Genomic DNA, 23,381 nt, shown 5'->3' on the forward strand with positions numbered 1-23,381 from the left:
GTTTTATCCTTGTTATACTGACAGACAGAGATGATCATACCTTTCTTAACTCCGTGTTCCCTCGTTGGTAGGTATCTCTCTCTCTCCTGTCTTACCCTTTACTTCTAATATGTATTCTTTTTGAGGTTTAAGTTCAAATTTGTGTCAAGAAATACAAAAAAAATCTTGAAATTTCCAGCATTTTGTGATGAAATCCATCCAAATTTTTCTTGCTTTGATATGGGGCATCTCTTTTTAATGATTTGGGGGTTCCAAGATGTTGAGAAAAATTGATGGGTCAATCTTGATATTTTCAAAATCTCCACTATAATTTAGGGCCCAACCTCCGGTTTTTACTTGGGTCAGGTTTTCTTGTCATAAAAAAAAACTATGCACACCCTAATTACTTCAACTTAAAAGACTGTTTTACCCTTATTATACTAACCCCGGGTTTTCTCTCTTGGGCCAGGGTTTCTTGTCATAAAAAAACGACTATGCACACCTTAATTACCTCAACTTAAAAAGACTGTTTTACCTATAACTCTGTGTTCTGCCCTCATTGGTAGGCTTTCTCTCTCTCTCTCCTGTCTTACCCTTTAATTCTAATAGGTATTCGTTTTGAGGTTTAAGTTCGAATTTGTGTCAAAAAATAAAAAAAAATCTTGAAATTTCCAGCGTTTTCTGATGAAATCCATCCAAATTTTTCTTGGTTTGATATGGGCATCTATTTTTGATGATTTTGGGGGTTCCAAGATGTTGAGAAAAATTGATGGGTCAATCTTGATATTTTCAAAATCTCCACTATAATTTATGAGACTGCATAACTTCCTGCAGATCAATGTGTTGTATTGTTCATAATTTTAATGATTCATTACTAAAGCATTTAGATAGAATAGTCTTTTTAAGCATTTGGGTACTCAGGCTGCTGTTTGTGAATTATTTTCTTGTCATAGCGGCCGTTTGTAAAATCTAGAAAGTTAAGCCTGTCTTTGCAAATTGTTCAATAAAAAAAGAAAGATCGCATAGAGACTTAGGATTGAACATGCGAACATGGGCCGTCTTGGATTTTCCCTCTTTTTGTCGGTCCGATCGGTCGATGGGTAGCTTGGAAACCGAAAGATTCACGGTTGGTGATCGTTGGTTTCGATTCCCCTGCTCGTTTTATTCATTAATATCGATGACCCATTTTCTTGTTTCCTCCATTTTCCCTCAGTTTTGATAATTTCTAAACTTTTGCAAGAATCGGTTTTGGTTCTTGTAGATCTTTGTTCGGTGAATGAAAGATGGGTTCTTTAGATATCACCGCGTCGTGCTTGGATTGGATCCGGAAAGTGAGTATTTTCTTTCTCTTTCTTTTCCATTCTGTATAAACCCAAAGAAAATCAATGGAAGCTTATGCAAGATTCGGTTTTGGTTCTTGTAGATCTTTGTTCGGTGAATGAAAGATGGGTTCTTTAGATATCACCGCGTCGTGCTTGGATTCGATCCGGAAAGTGAGTTTTTCTTTCTCTTTCTTTTCCATTCTGTATAAACCCAAAGAAAATCGATGGAAGAATCTTGTTTGAATCGTGCAAATCTTTCTGTTGGTTTCTTTTGTGGGGTGTGTAGTGTTTTTTCGCTATGAAGTGTTTTGGATCGAATACAGACATAATTGTTGGGAATTCTTTTCTGAGGTGCTAGTTTGATAACCTGCTACTAATTCCCCCTCAGTTTCCGGTAAATCAAAGGGAAATCTCTCACATTCTGCTAGTAAAGAAACTCGAAACGCTAGAAACCCTATGGGTTGACACCAACGATTCCGCCCTGTTTATCCCTATAGGTTGACTGCGCCTCAACTAGTTCAACGGCACTCGAACTGTTAAATAATCATAGTTGATGATAACGTCACTGTTCCCATCTCTCTTCCAGAACCGTACATGAGACCTCTGCTTCACACGGCTCCTCAATGGTCATGATTCGCGAAGAAAGATAAGGGTTGCTTGGGTATTCTATAGGCGTACCATAGGAAAAAAGAGAGAAGGATCAAAATGCTCATAAGTGAACATGGCTCGTGGGATTCTTTCCGCTATATGCAATGAAAATTTTGACATGTTTAATTTTAGATTGGTGCAATATGGGCAGAAGATTGGTGTCGATCGGTGTGCATTCTTCTGGGATATGGATTTTGATGAAATTGGGTGAAAGAAACTCCTTTTTTTTTATCCCAAGATTGGTGTCAATAGCTTGGTTCTTGAATCGTTGGTGGTAAGTCTTTGAAAAAATATAGTGTCCTTTAGGTGTGGATTCGTTGCCTTGAGAGGTTGTGCTTTCTGTTTATTGTTTTTAATGACTTCTTAAATCACCTATTAGTTAAAAAATGGAATTTTAGATGTCTTTCATTGGCCACCTCTTTGTCCTGCTTGTTTGTTGGTTGATATGCATATCTATGGGAAAAAATCATCAGTCATACATTTCATCTTGTGTGAAACATTGTTTGATATTTTCTCTATGTTATTAGATTTTGGTCTGCAGTCATTAGTGTCTTAAGTTTTTGTTTTCTCAATATTGCAGATATCAGATGAGGTGGCAGGATCCATCCTCTATCTGGATGCAGGTTGTTCAGAAGCCTTTCAGTTCATGGGTGCATTTCCATTGTTATTGGAAATTGGAGCACGTGCAATTTGTAGTTTAGAAAACTTGTCAACTTTTGATACCGTAAGTATGCAATATTCAATTTAGTTTATGCTTAACTTCATTTTGTTTCTTTATCCACTCGTCTAATGGCTGAATGCGTAATCGCGGTACCTAGAAGTGTGAAAATGGATGCCAATTTCAACTTGAGGCATTAAAGTTGAATAAGTTAAAAGGATTTTGATTTTAGTGGCTCATAACATTTAAGAAGACATATCTCAATGTTGCCACAGAATATATCTAGGTTACATTACAATCCTATGATGAAGTAAGTATTATTTCCATTTGTTTCTAGTTGATCTTACTTGCCATTGAAATGGTGTTGTGAAAATTGTAATGCCCCAAAATTCCAAACTCTTAAATTTTAGGAAAAATTTAAAATGTTAAAAATCAATCCTTTTTCAGAGTTGGAAATGATAGTTCAACGGAAGATAATGTTTGGAAAGAACAAGTCGACGAACCTTGGGCAGATTACTGGCGAAATTTTCATCCAACAAATTGGGTCCCTAAATGTCTTGGATTTGGGTTCGCATTTCCATACATTCATTTAAAATCATGAAGATTCAAAACAAGGTTTTATTATAGAAAGAGTTATTACAAAAGTCTTTATACAAAATTACAAAAATGTGCTCAAGAGCGAATACCGTAAAAAGTAGATTCTTGATATCATCACGTCATCGCGCCATCGTCTATAGCATCAGTCTATTCGTCACCTGTATCCCATAAAACGAGTCAAACTCATTTTAGCCTGATAGGTGCATTGATATCAGACAAGACTAATATATTCTTTAATAGATTTCACAACATTCAGTTTCAAGAGAAGAAGAGTGAACATCATAATCTTGTTTCGATAGTTAACGATCTATGGGTACTCACAAGATAATACGTAGAAACAACTGAGACCATTGAAACCGCACATCGAGCTAAGTAAATTGCGTAAATAGGGCCCAATATATGAAACCGTACATCGGTCTAAGTAAATTGCATAAACAGGAGCTTATGCACGTAACAATGCGACGACAAAGTAAATAACATAATTTAAATGAGACAAGAATATGCAAAACTGCGTTCTTGAGTTAAAAACGTACACACACACACACACACACACACACACATATATATATATATATATATATGACATAAATATAATACATATGTACCAGAAATGTTTCGCCATTATCATCGTAAGCTACTTTCCCCTACCTCGGAGATGGTCTGAATCTCTGACTATTCTGAGTGTAGGTTCTTAAAAGCTCGATGTGGAGCGCTAAAAGGATTTTATCGTGCTGCGTAAAGAATGATGTTAAAATCTTATATTAGTGAACGAGGCGACGATTGTGTCACAGGGGTTAAACCCGAACCCAGTATCGAGCCGAGCTCAGTTAAAAAAGGAGATAGGGGACTCGGGGTCCAAGACCGAGCCGCTCTTGGCCGCTAGCCGGTTCGGGCTTGGTGTCCCCTAAAGGGACCGAGCTGAGCTCGACCTTGGCCGAACTTAGCTCTGCTGGATCAAACAGGAGGATGCCTCTGATCGAGTCAAGCTCGGAACAAGGAGAATCAAGCTGGGCTTGGTGCTAGCCGAGCTTTGCTCGGCTGCACTTGATGGCAGGCCGAGGCAGTGCTGGCAGGGTTTGATCGAGCTGGTTCGGTGAAACTGAGTCAGACTCGGTGCGGGGGGTTGGATCGAATTGAGACAACAATCTGCTGCCCCTTGAGCGCAACAAGGGTATGAGGGTGAGAGAAACCAGAGAGAGAGGGAGTTCGAAGGTGATAAAACGAGAGCCCCGTAGGGGGTTTAAATAGGGGAGAAGGGGGGTCAATCTGGGGATGTCGACATCCCTAGTTGGATCCGATTGGATTTCACCTAGATCCGACCCATAGGTTTGGTAAAAACTGGATTGGGTTGGGTCTGGACCCAACTCAACTCCTTTTTTTTATAATTTGTTTATATATATATATATATACCCACAAATAAGAAAAAGGGGTGTGTGTTTTGAATTTGGATCATAAAAAGATCCAAATCAAAACAACCTTAAAACGAGAACTATACGAAAAGGTCTTAGTTGGATGGGATCTAGATTGTATTCTGATTCCAACCCATGTGTTTGTGCTTGTGTTTTTAATTGGTTTGGGTCCGAAAGGACTCAAAACTCAAAATATATTATGTGAGACCCATATTTGTCTCGTTTAGATCTTGGATCCAAACACAAGTATTTATGTATTCGTTTATATATATATATATATATATATATATATATATATATATATATATATATATATATATATATAGGTCTTTGCGTGTTTTGAGCATGGATTGCTATTTCTGGATCCCACTCTGGACTACAAATCAATGTGGATCTCCTTTTGGATCCTAAGTTGATTTGAGGTTGGATCAATCTCATGGATGCAGACCTAGGTCTTAATGGTTTCAAGTGCTCTGGATCTCCGCCGAGTTCCATTCTTTTTTAAGTACTCTGAACCCGGATTGGGTCCACTAATGGATCCGAGTCCTTGTTATATGCTTTATAAGCTTGGATCCACACTGGATCCGAACATAATAAACTCGGAGATTCAGTGAATCTCTCAAGTGTCAAATGTACCGTTAGAACTAGGTTTCATAGATGTTGATCTGTGTGGATCTTCTACCGAGATCCAGATCCATAATGCGTTTGATTAAGCTCTTAACCTTTTTAACATCCAAAAGTTCATTGATTTATTCATGGTCGATGAATTTTCATAAAATACTGGAATTAAACACAGAAAATTTGTGGACTTTACAAAAATTGTCCAAGTTAGTTCCAAATTTAGCATCTTTAAATTAGTTTTGCAAGTAAATTCATTTTAATTTTATTAATGTCATGCTCTGGCTTAGTTAGCTCCAAAGTTAAATCCTTTAGTGCAGTTGGCACTTTCAGTGTAGCCTCTGGCTGTCTCCACATGTGCACGTCACTGGGAACTTGCTGGTTTATCACATTCTATTAAAGTTAAACAAAGCCATGAAACTTAGGAGCTATCCATTTAATTACTTGGAGTTAGTGCCTTGATCACAATATGAAGAACTTATAGTGACAAATATCAGTGATATTTTTAAAACACCACAAAAACTGTGATAATTTCGTTGCTATTTTAAATATCCAAAATATCACAATATTTGTGTTTATATTGGCGATCTATGTCTCATGGACACTTCACTTAGCATGCATATCCGATGTCAACAAGACACAACACTTGGACACACTAGGACACTTCATGGACACTGTAAGTTGTCGCAGAGACAGTCAACATTGTATCATTAATTTTATCTATTTCCTTTTATTATCATAATTACTTATTTTGTGTTCAATTGCTTTCTTTTTCTTTTAAAATTTGTCATGAGTTGCATTGCATTTCCATTTCAACTTAGTCATTATTTGATGTTTTTATTTATAGTGCTTTAAAATTGTTGTTCAAGAGTTTGCACTTGAGGTATTCATGTTTTATTGCTTGAGAATAATATATATATATATATATATATATATATATATATAGAGAGAGAGAGAGAGAGAGAGAGAGAGAGAGAGTAGCTTCCAGACCATTTATCTCCCAGACTGTCCCAGACCCCTTTAAAAAATATACTTGCATGGAGTTTTTGCTTAATCCAAACCTGTAGATGTGTTTATTTTGGCTTATTTACTAAAAACCATGCTTTGGATAGGATCAGTTTAACAAAAATCTTGATTTATAGTTAATCAAAATTTTGGTGCAATATGGACTGTTGATTTTTATGTGAGCTAAAAACGTATATAAACGTGAAAATGTTTAAACTAATACATGTTTTCTACTGAATAAAGCATAAAGATCACACACGCACATATACTAGAATTTGTTAACTGAAAATATGTGAACAGAAGTCTGAACCTGTTAAGATATATATATATATATATATATATATATATAAACTGAAACACCCATCAGGGGTATTTCAGTCATTTCACTGTAATAGGTGTCAGCCCATTAGGGTCTGACCACCTTTTTATTTTTATTCTTTTATTTATTTTTGTACTTTCTTTTTTGTAATGATGGGGGCAGCTCCAACTAGCTGTAGGAGCTGCTCTCAACGGTCACAAATGTGGGCTCCTCCCTTGTGGCCTATAAATAGGCCCTTAAGGCCTTTATATTTTTTAACTCTCAAGAGAGTATTTCCTATGCAATAACAAGAATATTTAGACCCTTGAGAGGGTGGTGTGCCTTATTCAATCAAGTGTTTTTCTTGATTGAGTGTCTTCTTGCAAGTCAATAAGTGACGTCTCTTTGGATTTAATTCATTTTGTTATATGGTATCAGAGCTTTGGTGCTCTTGAAGTATTATTCGGATAATATCAAGAAGAGGATCGTGAGTTTGGTGGAGTATCGGATTGTGGATCGTTGCATCGGGAAGCGTGCTATCAAAAGAGCCTCTCAAACAAATCTTGTATTATTTTCCATTCTCTCTCTCTCTTCTCCTTATTGTAAAGACATAGAGAGTGAAAGAGAAGCAATCGTCTCCATTCTCGTGCGACTCAATGATACGAACTATGTGATGTGGGCATCCATAGTGAAGCACAAAATATGGAAAAAGGGTTTATGGGGTTTGGTTGATGGTACCGAAAGAGAGCTTAAACTCATTCTTATTAAAATTGAGAATGCAAAGGAAGTTGCTCTTCAAGGAGAAGAGATATCTAAAGCCATCTCCGATTATGAAAAGAAATGAAAAGAGTGGAGGATGGGCCATTCCAAGAATTGTATGGCTCATCAATGGTGTGGACATCCACAAGTGCTCTAGCTTAGCGAAATTTGATTTCGCTAGTGATGCATGGAAATATCTTAAAGATATGTAGTCTTAAAGATATTGCTCACATATGCAATGTGCAAAGCAAAGTAAAAACTATGACCCATTAAGAGATGAACATTAGGAAATATTACAATGCACTCTCTCTCCTTTGGGATGAATTGACTCTTCTAGAGCCAAAACGGTATTATCCCCAAGACGTAGAACTCCATGAAAAACAAATTAGAACAAAACATTTCTACCAATTCATTAATGGGCTTAGACTCGAATTTGAAGGGACTAAGTCGGCTCTTCTTCGCAGAGGAGGTGTACCAACTATAGTTGAAACTCTTGAAGAGTTAACTATAGAAGAAAATAGGTTGAAGAAATCATCTGCCTCAAAGGATGAAGAATCCGTGCTTGCTATGTCAAAGCCCGGTAATCACATTAGAAGTTATAAACCTCCTCACTTTGTGAAAAATGAGAATGGAAGAAACTCCAATAACTATGAAAGAAGTCAAAGCGATCAAAGAAGTGATTATGAATACAAAAGGGTGGCAAACTCATATTCTACCATTGTTATGAACTGGGACACATCAATGCCTTTAAAAAACATTGAAAATGTCTCTCCTATTGAAAAATTACTTAAAACATTCCCCGATTATAAAAGGCTAAGAGCCTTTCGATGTAAATGTTTTGTCCTTACCAATAAGAATGACAAACTTTCCCCCAAAACAATTCATTGTGTTTTTTTAGGCTATGCTGAAAATAAAAAAGGATATAGATGTTATGATATTGAAAGAAACAAATTATATGTTTTAAGAAATGTTATTTTTCTTGAAAACGAAAATGGGTTTGGCAAAGAAAAAATCCAAGAGAACTGTGATTATTTATTTCTTTTTGAGCTTGTCAATGAACATGAAAGATGTGAAAACATTCATGATGTACATGAGAGTGACAATGAAGACACTCATGATGCAAATGAAAATGTGAATGAGGGTCTTGATAATATAGAACTATCTCACATACAAACCTATACTCGAGGTACCGAAGACCACCCACCATGTGCTTTAGAAAGATATTTCCAAAATCAAGATGTAGATTCTTCTAGTATTAGAAAATCCGTAAGAATTTCAAAAACTCATAGTGGATTTGTATTTTATGATTCTTTTGAACCGAGGTATAGATCATGTCTAATGGCCATACACTCATATATAGAACCAACATCTTACCATGAGGCTAAAAATCATCAATAATGGATTAAGACGATGAATAATGAATTAGAAGCTTTAGAAAAAGCAAAAACTTGAGAAATCCAAACATTACCTAAAGGAAGGAAAACTATAGGATGTAAATGGGTATACAAGATAAAAACTAAATGGGATGAGACATTAGATAGATATAAAGTTAGGCTAGTAGTCAAGGGATACAGTAAAAAATATAGGATAGACTATGACTAGACATTTTCTTTAGTCGCTCGAATGACCACTGTTAGAACTCTTATTTCTATAACATTAATTAAAAAATGGCCAATCTTTCAAATGGATATAAAAAATGCCTTTTTGAATGGTAATCTCAATGAGGAAGTTTACATGGATCCTCCACCAGGTTTAAGTTTAGCATATGGAAAAATCCTTCGGTTACGAAAAGCTTTGTATGGTTTAAAACAAACTCTCAAAGTTTGGTATGATAGGTTCACTAGTGTGATGACACAACTTCATTTTAAATCTTGTTATACTGACACTGCCTTGTTTGTTAAGTCTTTCAATACAAGAATGATAATATTACTGCTTTACGTAGATGATATGATTATCACAGGAGGTGACAAGAAGAGAGTTAATCATATCAAAGACGTGCTTAAAGACAACTTTGATATGACAGATCTTGGTTTTTTACGATACTTTCTTGGAATAGAAATGACTTACTCACATCGTGGTTATTTTTTGTCATAGACTAAGTATGCAACAAAGATCATATAACGATCATGACTCTCAGGTGAAAAATGAGTTGATGCTCCAGAGGTCATAAATGCGAAAATGAAGAAAGATGATGGAGAACCTCTGAAGGATCCAACTCCATATAAACAAATGATTGGAATTTTGTATTATCTCTCCATTACTCGTCTTAATGTTTCTCATGTTATTCATTCTGTTAGTCAATTTCAGCATGCTCCCACTACAGTACATATGAGTACTGTAATGAGAATTATTGGATATATTAAGAATTCTATCAATTATGGATTATTTCTATCATTCTCTTCCTCGTTAGAAGTCATTGCATATTCTGATTCTGATTGGGGAGGGAGGATATGAATGATAGATGCTCAACAACTGGTTCTTATATTTTTGTAGGTGATTCTCTAATTTCATAGTGATACAAGAAGCCGCAGAAGGTGTCCCCTCTTCTACTGAAGTTGAGTATCATGCAATGACAACAACTATGTCTGAGTTAGTATGGTTAAGACAATTACTAGAGGATTTGGGAGTTCTTATTGTAGAACCCTCAAGATTATTCTGTGATACCAAGAGTGTTGTATATATTGTAAGCAATCATACATTCCATGAGAGGACAAAATATATTGAAATGGATTGCCACTATGTTCGCGAAGAATTCTTGAGGAAGACCATCATATTCCCTTACGTTCCATCTGAGTATCAACTAGCAGACTTCTTCACTAAAGTGCTCCCGTCACCTAGATTTTACTTCCTACTTATCAAACTCTCGGTTGTTACACCATGAGTTTGAGGGGCGGGGGGTGTTATGTATGTATATATATATATGTATGTATATATTAGTATATATATTTATGTAAACCAAAATACTCATTAGGGGTATTTTGGTCATTTCACTGTAATAGGTGTCACCCCATTAGGGGCTGACCACCTTTTTATTTTTATTCTTTTATTTATTTTTGTACTTTTTTTTTTTAATGATGGGACAACTCCAACTTGCTGTTGGAACTAAAATGTGACCGTTGGGAGCAGCCCAAAAGCTAGTTTGGGCTGCTCCCTTGTGGCCTCTTGCATTATAAATAGGCCCTTAAGGCCTTTGTATTTTTAACTCTCAAGAGAGTATTTCCTATGCAATAACAAGAATATTTTGACCCTTGTGAGGGTCGTGTGACTTATTCAATCAAGTGTTTTTCTTGATTGAGTGTGCTCTTACAAGTCCATAAGTGACGTCTCTTTGGATTTAATCCATTTCATTACAGAACTGAGTTTTTCAATAGTTTTTTTGTTCTTTTCTTAAATTTTACCGTATAAATGTGAACTACATGCTTAATTTTATAGGGATTGACTCTTGGATCATCCGATTACGATGAATAAGGATCTTTTAAGGCTTGAAAATCAACGACTTAAAATTTTTGTAAATATTCAAGCATGCAAAAATCATATTTTTTCGTTGAAAAAAAATGATCTAACAGTCGATTAATGTATAATGCTGAACACATCTGCAAGGTCAATTTTTAAAAAAGAAAGCGTCAAAAATTCTTAGTTCACACTCTAATTCATGTATTTTTGGTATATATATTGTATGCCTGTATCCTCGTATCATAATTTTTGAGAACCGCTGACCTTGTCTTCTGGACCAAGGAAATTTAGTCTAGCCAATCTACTGAAAAAGGAGGTTGTTTATGTCAATTAGTCAACTCCTATGTCACAGTGATACACCATTTTGGTTTAGTGTTACCCATGACACGACTTGACAAGGAGTACGACACAGTTATCTGCACAACACGCAGATGACATGATTTTGACCTTGTCAAACACGACCAAGGGTGTTTTGACCCCATCAGACATGGTCAAAGTCATTTTAATTCATTGTTGTAAGTATCGTACCGTATCGTACGATACATATCGTTACTTTTGGGTTTTGCAATATGTACACACTCGTATCGCGATACGAGTGTCTATCAACCCGTATCATGTGTATTGTACAATACACCCTTGAATCGTGTAGTATCGTATGATACAGGGATACAGGGTGTATCGTACGATACACCTTTGACACACTTTAAAAAGGCCAAAAGTTATTTTTTTCATTTTGGGTTTTAAATACATTTTGAGGGTCAATTTTTCCATTTGTCTGGAGGTCAAGAAGTGCACTTTCATCCTTTTTCACCCAAAGAAATGGGTTAAGGTAAAAAAAAGTGCATTTTCATTATTTTTTCATTCAAGAAAATGGGTTAAGGTAAAAAATCTTTATTATGCATAAAATTACAAAGTTATTTTTCAAAACAAAAATTAAATATTTATATCAAGGTAGAAATCATACTCCACACTCCAACAAAAATGGTATAAGATGATCTAACATGACAATGGAGCACTCAAGTAATGAGCAGAAACCGATTGAAAATTGAGTGCAACTATTGGCATAATATTTTTGTTTATGTAATATGAAAGTATGAGTCTTGTAGCATGTTCTTAATTGCAAGATATTTAATATTTTGCATTGTTATTGTGAGATATGCATGCAATATTATCTATGATTCTATATTAGTTGATGTTTGATGATGTCTTATGCGGCTCATAGAGACGTAAATGCTTCGTATATGATTTTATGGTTGTATTTTGTGAAATTCATCATTGTTTCATGTGATATGATTTTTTTTAGAATTTTTACTAATTTTTTGAAAAAAAATTCTTAAAAATTTATGATACGTATATGGTGTTACTTTGGGCTTGACCGATACAGGTACCTATACGATACTTGCAACCTTGTTTTAGTCATCTCAGACACGGTCGAAATGGCTTCCATGGTCATTTTTTACCATTTAAAAAGTAATAAGAATGCAATTTTGTTTACTGATACAATATGCATGATATGTTCATGCTCTCATACGATACCTTAAAGGCTCAAGCCTCACCATCCCCAGCTTGTCTTTATATAGAAGAGGGAGGTCCATCAACCTCTCATTCTCATCCATATGGGACTAAAGGTGTACCCTCCCACTTTATCAATTACCTCCCTAAAGGGTTTACCCTCCCACTTTATCAATTATCTCAAACAGAGAGATTTGTTCATAGGGTATAGCTTAGGAATAAATGGTTCATTAAAGTCAATTAATGCAGAACTGATGGGAGGTTGTAAGCTAAGCTTAAAAGAATATTAACTTCTTTACAGTGCTTTATACGTTGGGTTTGGTTAAGGCCCAAAACTAATCAAGATCATTTAACTCTTTATTAAAAATTAGGCATTTTCATAAATTTAAGTTATTATATGTATCCGTGTTCTCATGTCCAACTCTTGAAATTTTTTACAAATTCGTATTCACGTATCCGTGTCTTTGTGACATAGGTCAACTCCTCAACCGTATCAACTATGACAAGTTGACCTCCTTATGCCACCATCATGGTGAAACTAAGAGCTTATTACTAAAAGTAGCCATCCGTATGGCTCAAAAAAGGCACATGGGTTTAGTAGAGATCTCCTTTCACATTTGTATAAACAAAGTAAAACATAAAGAAAGAGATTTAACCCCTAAAAGTTTTATGGGAAAAATGCTTTCATTTCCAAATATTTATGTATGCTTGATTTGATAGGTTGATATTATTGTTCATTTTGTTCTATCATTTCATGTGTCTTCTAAAGTTTAATTCAATTGATGAACATGGTTGATTTAGATGCTTGGTGCATGTATCTATGTGTGTGTGCACAATTACAAAGTGAAAACAATTTCCTTAGTTTTCCCTTTGCTTACAGTTTCTCACTGGTTTTTCCCTCTTACAGAATTCTTACATAGTGCGATAAACTGCAGATATTTTAAAATTTCTGATGATATCCATGGGCATGAAATTCCAAAATAGTTAATTTGTGATTATGATATCTTTTTATGTGATTTCCTCTTTAATTAATCAGAGATTACTGCACACGATTGAAGTTATTTCACAAGCAGAAATGCACAGTGTTTGCAGATTGGACAAGTAATGTTTCAAGGACAGCTGCTATCTTATGCAAGAATAAATTCATGTGATGATTTTTCTATTCCTGGTTGCATGCTTGTAATTCAGGTTATAGCTGGAGCATGTAATCCATGTATTATTCTTAATCTAATGTCATACTGTCTTTATATGACTAATAATTCTTGAACATTCTCTTGATTCGAACATTGTCTCATAAACTGCAGCATTATAGGATTGCACTGATATCTTATATTATACATTTAAGTAGGTGCTTGTTGGAACTCCATAAAATATGTTCCTTCAAAGAATTGTTGTCAGAATGTTCTTAATCTGATCTCAGACTTCACATGGCAAAGAGCACTTGGATGCTCAGCAACTATATGGATGTTGAACTCCACTTAAGCATTTTGACATTGTCATTGTTCTGCATACTGTAGAATGATGAAATTATGCTTATTTTCTGTGTTCTTCTTTTAAGTAGGTGGTTGACTGGAATTCCAATTTTGTGGTTCCTGCGAAGAAGGTTGTGGTCATAACGTCACGTCTATTAAGTGATGCCCATCGGTATATTCTACGTTGCTTGAGCATGCACCAAACTGTTCTTCGTTGCACTATATTTACTTCAATCTCGGAGGTGCTTTCTTGGTGCTAAATCTGATTCATGTTCTGATCAAATATTGCCTTGTGTTTTTTCCTGTTTGGTGAGTACATCTTGATGTGGTTAGTAAATTGCTTCATTAAATATCTTTGAAGAACTTATGAACTGCTATTGCAAATTGAGTGTTCTTGTGCAGCTTCATTAACTTGAAAGAACAGAATTCAGTGGCTCTCTGATAATATTATGCCTTGACAGATAAAAAAAGGCAGGTGTCTGACTCAACGATTTAAAAATTGATGTATAATCTTTATCCACTGTGGAACTAAAACATTGTTTTATTTTGTGCTTCTCCTGTGGATAATCTATTTTTTTCTATTAGCTTTCAAGTCTGTATCTAGAAGCCTGCAACCTAATTCAGAGAGGTCTGAAATGTGCCTTATTAGTGCTGACCAGCAGGCTGTACCTGCGCTGGTTCATGGGGACCCACACTGGCCTGATCGGGTTTAGGCCCAGCTGGCCCAGCCCATGCCCAATCCTTTGAAATGGACAGGCAGCGTGCGTGCTGGCCGGGCCTAAGCTGGGGTTTTGAGCCCTCGGGCCTGCCTGTCCAAATAGATGGCTTCTCAGCCTTCTCTGGCCCTCCTCTTAGATGGCCTTATGCACAGAGTATTATATTAAAACAACTCTGGTCTGCCATAATTATCTTAGGATTATTGTTATTATAGTGATCCTTATTGCTCCGGCCAAAATTTTTATTTACCAAGGAAACACAGGTACACACATGCAACATGGATCTTGTGAGCGTGTTTGTCAATATCTTCCTGCTTTGTGATGTGACAAAAGGTGAAGTGATGGATCCGTGGAAAACAATGTAAAGATGGATATTAGGGTTTGAAATGATTTATCTCCATATATATTTAGGATTTAGAGAGCTCCAACTAGTTGGAAGCTTCTGTTATATTCATTAAACAAAAATAACCAGGATTTCAATGAAGGCATTAGAGAAACCCTGATGCTAACTTTTATTTTGATTGTAGATATGAACAGTAGTTTGGATCACTCTTTCAAGTTCTTCACTAAATAAGTATGGTCTGAAACCATATTGAAAAGTAAAAATAAAGCTTGAGAGAGATTTTGCGTGAAATTTGATAAAGTGTTGGAAGCTTGAGTGTCGTATTTTTCTGCTTGACTATGTTAATGTAGGCGTGAATTAGTGATTCCTATCCTTGCCTTGACAAATTAGATGATGACAGATCAATTTTACCTCTTTTGTTAGATGAATATGCTCCTAAACAATGGGGTCGTTATTTGGAAGCTGGATAACTATCCTAACAATTTTGACCTTTAAACATGTCCTCATGTTGGGTTATTTTGCTCGCGCAATATGGACAAATTGTTAAACTGACGTGGTCCTTCAAGGTTCTGTTTGTTGTTTCCCAGGGAGCTTTTCTCCCTTAGCTTATGTCACTCTGTATGTAGATTATTGTTCCAGGTCTCTTGAAAAATTACTGAACTCTTTTGGAAGAGATCCATCATACATTCTGTCTAGCACTTGGCACTTGTGTAGCATTAGATAATCATTTGATGCAACCCTTTGGCCTGGTTTAAATGGGTTGGAAGTGGCTCAGGCAACTCTATCAGCATACTGGGCGGGATTTTTCTTTCTTTCTTTTTGGTTTTCTTGCTTCCCTCCCAAACCTGATATGAATTGGCGTAACCTTACCCAATATTTATGTCGTTAATCCAGACTCTCACTGTAGCCCAACCAGCTAGCCCAATATCTTGATTCAAAATTTTAAAAAATGAATATAATATATATTATTTTAATTTATTGAGTCAAGTTTGGACTGAGTTTTGAACTCAGCTGCCTGCCTGGAAGGTTGAACAGGTCCATAATTGGGCTTGTTTTATTCTCAAACCAATAAGTCACAGGCCTAAACCTGGCCAAATCAGCCGTGCTGGCCACTCTAGGTAATCCCAAGAACCTAATAGGTGAGTCTGATGCCCTCCCCTAGATTTCGGATTGAAGTTTATGTCATGAACCTTAAGTAAACCATTATTTTGGTGTGCAGTGTGAATCCAAATCATTCATGCAAGAAAATGATATGTATTGTGGCATACTTAAATTTCACACATTTTTTAGGAAGAAATATGTCCAAAATCATTTACTTTCTGTCATCATACAGTTCATGCTTAAACTTTTGACTTATTTACGCTTACATCAAGGTGATACCTGTGACAGTGGTTTTCAAAAATCTTGAAAATGCTAGTCAGTAAAGCTGTCTCACCTTTTTCTATGGTGAAAATTACTGGAGCAATATGTTTCAGGCAGATATTAGTTCAAAACCTCTGTATGGAAGAGGTTGATCTTTTGTCAATTCATGATGTGTTTGAGAGCCTCGGGTCTGTTCTCACCTCCCTAGAGACCTTAGATCCCTGGATATTTGATCTGAAAAACCACAATCCCCCCTCCCCCCTTCCAAATTGGACTAGAGATCCAGGGATTTATGTGGGTTAGAGATATCAGACCTGAAAATCTGAAATCCCCTGTTTGTTGGAAGCTCAGATCTGGCATGCATCCCATGCCTTGATCTACGTGGCCCTGGAGCTCTGTGTGAGATCCATGTCATTCAAACACCCCCAGCATTTAAAAGGTTCTTTAGAAAGCCCTTTCAAATTGCTTCAGTTATGTCTCAGTTTGCTCTTCTACATGACTGTCCTGCCTGCCTCCGTATCTTGTAAAGTGTTAACATGTTTGACACAAGTTGATTATGACCTCACTTTACCGTTTGTTGAAGTATTTTTGCATATCCATATGGTTCACTATACGGTGGCTATAGCCCTTATCTGCGGCCTAAACTTTTCTTTTGTAAGTTTTTGGTTGATCTGTTCTTTTATATAAGATATTGCATCTCACTTTCAAAAGTTCTTGCTTAGAGAATATATTTCTATTTAAAGCTTTTATATTTATAAGAGATGCCAGGTACAACCTTTGTTGCCGTTATAGATCATCTTTGCTTCTATGATTTTAATTTATCATTCTCCAACACTCGAGTCTATAAATTTTCTTTAGCAAGTTTCTGCAAAGGTACTGTAGTAACTGTACCCCATTTGGACCTTTACTAAGTGTAAACCTTTGCCGCAATTTTTGATATAATACTGTGTAGCCTGTGACTAGGATATGTAATTTGTATGTTGTCATCCATTCTGGCATGAATCATACGCTGTTGATGATGTGCAGATAGCCCACTCAGCATATATTGACACACCCCTGGGACCAGATGCTTTTCGTGAATATGAATCCTTGCTGCTTCAAGATTATGAAGAACTCATCAGGAAGCATGGACTTGAAAAACATGATTCTCTTCTGCTCGATGAAAGCATTCAGTCAACACCAACAAATCAGCAGGGAAAGAACATGCCTGATGATGGTTGGTTGCAGTTAACTCCACACAAGGTGGAACCTTCTAATCTTAAGGCTGGTTCAACTCAGCGGGATTTTGATGAGACGTACCTATTGAATAGATCGGAAGAAGGATGGCTGAAATTGGTTGTGTCAGTCCAGCACTTTCCAATGATTTTGTGTCCTCTGTCTCCCAGCATATTTGTTTTACCATCAGAGGGTGCAGTTTCAGAAGCATGCTTGTCAATACACCAAGAAGATTCCCTTAGCCCGGGGTTACCCCCCATAAGTAGTGGTTTACTGTCTGATGGTGAGGAAATTCCTCCAGGTGCAACCCTCACAGCACATTTTCTTTACCATTTGGCTGCTAAGGTAGTTTCCAGTATTAACTTAAGGTATTTTTACTTTACCTGTGCACGCTAGTCTGCTTAAATTGTTCAATGACATTTGTTCTGCTTTTGGGAATTTTGTAGATGGATCTGAAGCTGGAAATATTTTCTCTCGGTGGTTTGTCCAAAACAATTGGCAAAATATTGATGGACATGTCCAGTCTTTATGATGTAGGTGGTCGCAATAAAAGGTCAGCTGGTTTATTGCTTATAGACCGTACACTAGATCTCATTACACCATGCTGCCATGGGGATTCTCTTATTGATCGGATATTATCATGTTTGCCGAGGAGGGAGAGGACAACATATGGTCCACATTTGAAAGGCTCCCTGCTCCAAAACAAACCCTCCTCTTCGTGCTTGAATCGAGCTCCTCTCGACTTTAGAATACCTTTTGAAAGTGTCTTCACTGGAGAAGAATGTCCAACCAATGGGTCTCATTTCGTTTCAGAATGCATTATGTCTTTTACCTCTGGTTGGAACTGGAAACATACTGGAACACAAATCTTAGATTTACCTGACCAAAACAGCAGATTTAATGGTCATAATATGGTCTCTTCCGATATCGTTTCACTGGATGGATCATTTGTCTCAACTGTTGATCATCTAGGGGAAAACTGCTTGGAATCTTTATTTGATAAAAGAACAAAAGAAGGAGCCTTGTTGATTAAAAAGTGGCTTCAAGAAACTCTTTATCATGAGAAAGCAGCTGCCAGTGCGAAACTTGGGCCTGGGTTTCCTGCTGCAGCTGAGTTGCAGTCTATGATTAAAGTTATTTCTTCAAATCAAGTGTCCTTATTGAGGAACAGAGGGATTGTTCAGTTAGCACTAGCCACCAAATTGGCACTAAGCGAACCTCATAGTTCCCGTTGGGATGCATTTGCTAGCGCTGAGAGAATTCTAAGTGTAAGCAGTGGGGATAGTCAAAGTCTCTCCGGTCAAATTCGTGATCTCCTGTGTAAGAGCATCTCAGCGCAATCTCAACGTTCCCATGCACAGGGAAGGCATGCAGAATCTACCACAGGCCCTCTTTCTTTTCAAAATGCCATTATTCTAGCGATGGTCGGCTACATCTTGGCTGGTGAAAACTTTGCTACATCTGGGCCTGGTGGCCCTTTCACTTGGGAAGAGGAGCAATCACTAAAAGAAACAATTGTGGACGCAATCCTTGAAATTCCAGATATCACAAAGTTTAAGTTCCTTTATGACATGGAAGAAGAGCTGCACAGACACCATGAGAAGGTCAAGTCTGGAAGGCCTGAGGGAGCTCAAACGGAAGAGCCAGCTATCGACTTTGACGAACAGTGGGGTAGTTGGGAAGACGATGATACAGAAAATAACAATGATCAACTATATGGAGATATGCAACTGAGGCTGGAGTTGCGAGATAGAGTGGATAATGTGTTCAAGGTTTTTCATAAATTGTCAGGCCTGAAGATGAACTCAGCTATCAGAGAAGGGCAGTTAGTCAGACACTATAACAATGATTTCTCTATTGATAAAGGATTGATTTATAAGCTTCTTGGCAATCTGTTGAGAAAGCATGATGTACCTGGTTTGGAATACCATTCTTCAGCAGTTGGGCGGTTTCTTAAAAGTGGTTTTGGTCGATTTGGACTTGGACAGGTAAAGAGTTTTATTTGGAGAATTCTTGGGTTTCTACAATGTCTTTTGCTGATTCTGAATATTACATCTAAACTGTCAGGCAAAACCAAGGTTTGGTGACCAGAGCGTTCTTATGGTTTTCATAGTGGGAGGAGTTAATGCCCGTGAGGTATGATCTTTAGAAATCTTAGATAGTTACACTACATTTGTTTCAGGCCCTGTAACTGTTGGTCTGTCTTTAATGAACATTATTTAGCATCATAGAGTTTTTAGTAAACTTTGTTTAGCTGACCATCTCTAATATGAGCACATATATAGCTGAGCGTTGTCTCTTTCACTAGAGAATATTTGTTGAACAGTTGTGTTTCTTTATTAAGGTTCGGGAAGCGCGGGAAGCATTGTCTGAAAGTGGAAAGCCCCATGCAGAGCTACTTGTTGGTGGTACAACTCTTTTGACCCCAGATGACATGTTTGATTTGTTATTTGGGTCTTGTAGCTACAGCTAATCTCTTAGTTTTTGGAGTGAAATACCGACAGCAAAGTTGGGGATAAATGTAAAATCCGAGTGTAATATATCCAAGCATATGTCAGTAGTTACCTGTGTAGCGACAACATTTGATCAATGCAGATTGTACAATTTCAACAAGCATTTTTTTTATTCTTGGAAAACTTGGTTTGATTTGATTCAAAAACAAGATTAGATTTATGTAGACTGGTAGTGGAAATGAAAATGGTATTCTTTTTTTCTTTTCAGTTTTCAGACTTGCAAGCCAAGCTCTTGCCTAAGAATGAAGGTTATGTATGTGCCTCCTATGTTTGAGATTTATGGTGTGTTTGGATAAAGGATTAAGTGGAGAAATTAGCTGTAATCAGGAACCTCTTCTGTTAGGGCTCCTAGAAAATTGGAAACATGAATGATAGGCACCAGTGTTGTGAAAAGCATTGAAGCTTAGCGAGGCGCTCCACCAAAATCTGAGGCGAGGCATAAGCCTCGAGGCGTAAAGCGTAAGCCTCATTTTTTTTTTAAATTTAAAAAAGTATAAAAAATATCTAAAATTATAAATAAATAAAAAATGTTTTATCGATGAAGCAACAACCAATAAGAAATAAAAAATCTCAAATAAATACTTAAAAAATATGAGATTAACATGTAAAAGTAACATTAATGCAACAACTCGATCTATGTAAGTATTTAAGAAATAAAATATGAGCATTCATTCAATAAAAAATTAACATTAACAACGAAATGCATATTAACATTAACAACATCTTGTCATAATTAGAAAATTAGAAAATGAATGTTAGCATTAACAACCAAATGTTAATATATTTGTTCAAAACTCTTCAAAATGAGAGTGTTAACATTCACAATTACAAATGAAAGACCCCAAAAAATATATAAGTGGTTGTATCTCTATGATATGAATTAAGGCCTAGGCTCTTCTTGTGTCTCGTCATCATCAATATTTAAGTCTACAATGTCATCATCTGAGAAATCCATATAAATAGGTTCTCCTTCATCTTCATGCTCTGACTCTTCATCGTCTGTACTTGCTTTCTCCACATCCTCGATTACTTTTTTTGCTTTTCTTTTTTCTTCAATAAAAAATCATGTATTAAATACTTATTTTATGTAATTAAAAAATACATTTATATTCATAACAAGGTAAAAGGAATATAGCTTTACCTCGATCTCTTGAAAACCTGTCTTGCCTAAAACCATTTTGTGAATCATGACGTGAAGTGCCTTTTTCAATAGGCACATGCTCAATGGCATTTATGTCGAAGTTCGGATCCAACCATTAATCCTCAAACCAATTGGGATCACTAGGCAACACTGGATCTTCCTTCTCCACAATTCACTCATCGTCTGAGTCTATATGATCTAGACATATAGGGTCTATGGTAGCCCTCCTCATCATATTTCTCTCTTAATTTCATATTGTACATTACAAAAACCAATGCATTCATCTTCTCTTGTTAAAGTCTATTCCTCTGTTTTATATGTACCTATAATTTTAAATCATTGATAATCAATTATAAGATAATTACACTTATAAAAATGTATTTCAAAAATAAAATACAAAGTCACAAACCAATGAGAAAGTACTCCAATTCCTCTCACAGCCCCATACACTGCACGTCAAGCTTAAAATTCGAATTGCAAAATTCATCAACTCAGGATTTTCGTGCCCAAATGAACTCCACCAGTCAGCTGCATTCAAATAAAATAATAAAAATTTGATAAAAATATTAAGAATGTCATAATTAACAAAAACATAAAAAAATATTAACAAATAACAATATAATTGCAAACTTACCAGGACTTTTTAATTTTCTTATTGTAAGAGTTGTTTCTCTACCAAACAACCCCTTTGCCTTTTTAAATGCATCGATTTGTGTTGTAATTTTCATAATTTTTCAACAAAATCATAAAAGCCACTCATAACTTCTTCATCCGGGTTGAAGTTGTCAGCATAATGAAAATGATGATTTAAATAATATGTACTTGCATGCAAAGGCTTATGAAGTTGCAAGTCCCATCGTCTATCAATGATATTCCAAATAAGTTTATATTTTTTTTCAACCTTCTCAAGATTTGAAGCAATTTTCTCCTTTGTTCTATTCATTACCTCATACAAAAATTTTATAGTTGGCTCATCTGCATCCACTAATCGCAACACTTTCACGAGCGACAATGTAGCTTTAATTGCATATGATATGGCAACCCAAAACTTATGATCATTAAGAATAATATAAAAATGTTCTTAGCATCAGATTTCGTATAGTAGTTAGATGATCTAAAATTTAAAGACAACATCGACTTCAACTCTTTCTTATAACATCCAATACTATGAAGCGTGAGATATGTTGTAACAAAATGAGTGATGGCTGGACGTAGAAGTTCTTTCTTCTTTGTGAATTTTTTCATCAAATTTAATACTCATGCATGACTATAGATATATCTTGTAATTTTTTTTGCCTTTTCCACTGTATCTTTAAAAATTGATATTTTTTCAATATCTTTTAACATAAGATCTAAGCAATGCGCCACACATAATTCAAAAACATATTTTTCCTGCTGTTAACATATTTTCAGCTGCCACATAATTTGGTATATTATCTGTAATGAATTGCACCACATTACTTTCACCAACTTCTTTAACAACTTTTTTAAACAACTTACATAAATTTGCACCAATTTTTTTCATGTCGCTGATGTCAACAGACTTTAAAAATACCGTTCCAGATGAGTTGTTCACAAGAAAATTAATTAAGTTTCTTCCATTTTCATTTGTCCAACCATCTGTCATAATGCTGCAACCAACCTTTGACAATTCCTTTTTGAACACTTTTAAAATTTTGCGAGTATAATTTACCTCGTCCTTTAAAATTCATGTTCTGATGTCGTGATAAGAAGGCAGTTTGAACGCTCGTCCATAATTTGCAATAGCTTCTACCATTGCAAAACAAAATACGGACTATTGCAAAGATTAAATGATAAGACATTTGCATAAAAAAATCTACCAATGGTACGACATACATTTTTTCTTTCATCCATTTTGAAAGCAGTGTTTATTATGGTTTGTCATGCTTCTTTGTTCACAAAGAGGTTTATAGGACCACCTGTGTTTGTTTTTGCATCACTACATGATTCACTGGTTTCTTTGTGCATATTATCGTCTGTTGATGATCCAAAATAAATACTCCTCCCGATATCCAACTTGTTTTGTTCTTCCTCTTGTTTCTTTTGTTTTTGATCCTTTAGATGATTCTGAAAAAATCTTTTCACATCAGGTGGAACCGCTTCGCACATACTTACACCATGTTTTGTGCTAGCTAAGTGATGCTTTAACCTATAAATGTCTCCTGTAGTCTGTTTATGATAATAATTGCAAATTACATGTCCTACGAGTTTGGGATCTTTAGTGGGATTTGAAACTTTAACTTCATGATCACATTCTACATCTTTTTTTATTGTTTAACTGCAAAAATACATATAAGAAAATATATATTAACACAAAAAGTAGATTACAAGTATCATTCT

The 23,381-nt window shown here is 35.8% G+C and overlaps 1 protein-coding gene across 2 annotated transcripts; it reads left to right on the plus strand.

Moving 5' to 3' along the window:
* The first annotated feature begins 1,057 nt into the window (after positions 1–1,057).
* LOC149820657 (sec1 family domain-containing protein MIP3-like) lies at positions 1,058–20,086 on the plus strand. Of its 2 annotated transcripts, XM_089982070.1 has the most exons (9): positions 1,058–1,105; positions 1,241–1,310; positions 1,403–1,472; positions 2,530–2,673; positions 13,820–13,972; positions 17,178–17,711; positions 17,813–19,354; positions 19,434–19,502; positions 19,711–20,086. In XM_089982070.1, the coding sequence occupies exons 3-9, from the start codon at positions 1,425–1,427 to the stop codon at positions 19,837–19,839; spliced, it is 2,619 nt and encodes an 872-aa protein (XP_089838196.1). In that variant the 5' UTR covers positions 1,058–1,105; positions 1,241–1,310; positions 1,403–1,424; the 3' UTR covers positions 19,840–20,086. The 2 variants fall into 2 exon arrangements, with proteins under 2 accessions (XP_089838196.1, XP_089838195.1); XM_089982069.1 differs by having other exon boundaries at positions 1,065–1,310.
* The last annotated feature ends 3,295 nt before the right edge of the window (positions 20,087–23,381 follow it).

Source organism: Nuphar pumila, chromosome 12 (assembly GCF_984573655.1).
Source record: "Nuphar pumila chromosome 12, dmNupPumi1.hap1.1, whole genome shotgun sequence".
Lineage (NCBI taxonomy): Eukaryota > Viridiplantae > Streptophyta > Magnoliopsida > Nymphaeales > Nymphaeaceae > Nuphar > Nuphar pumila.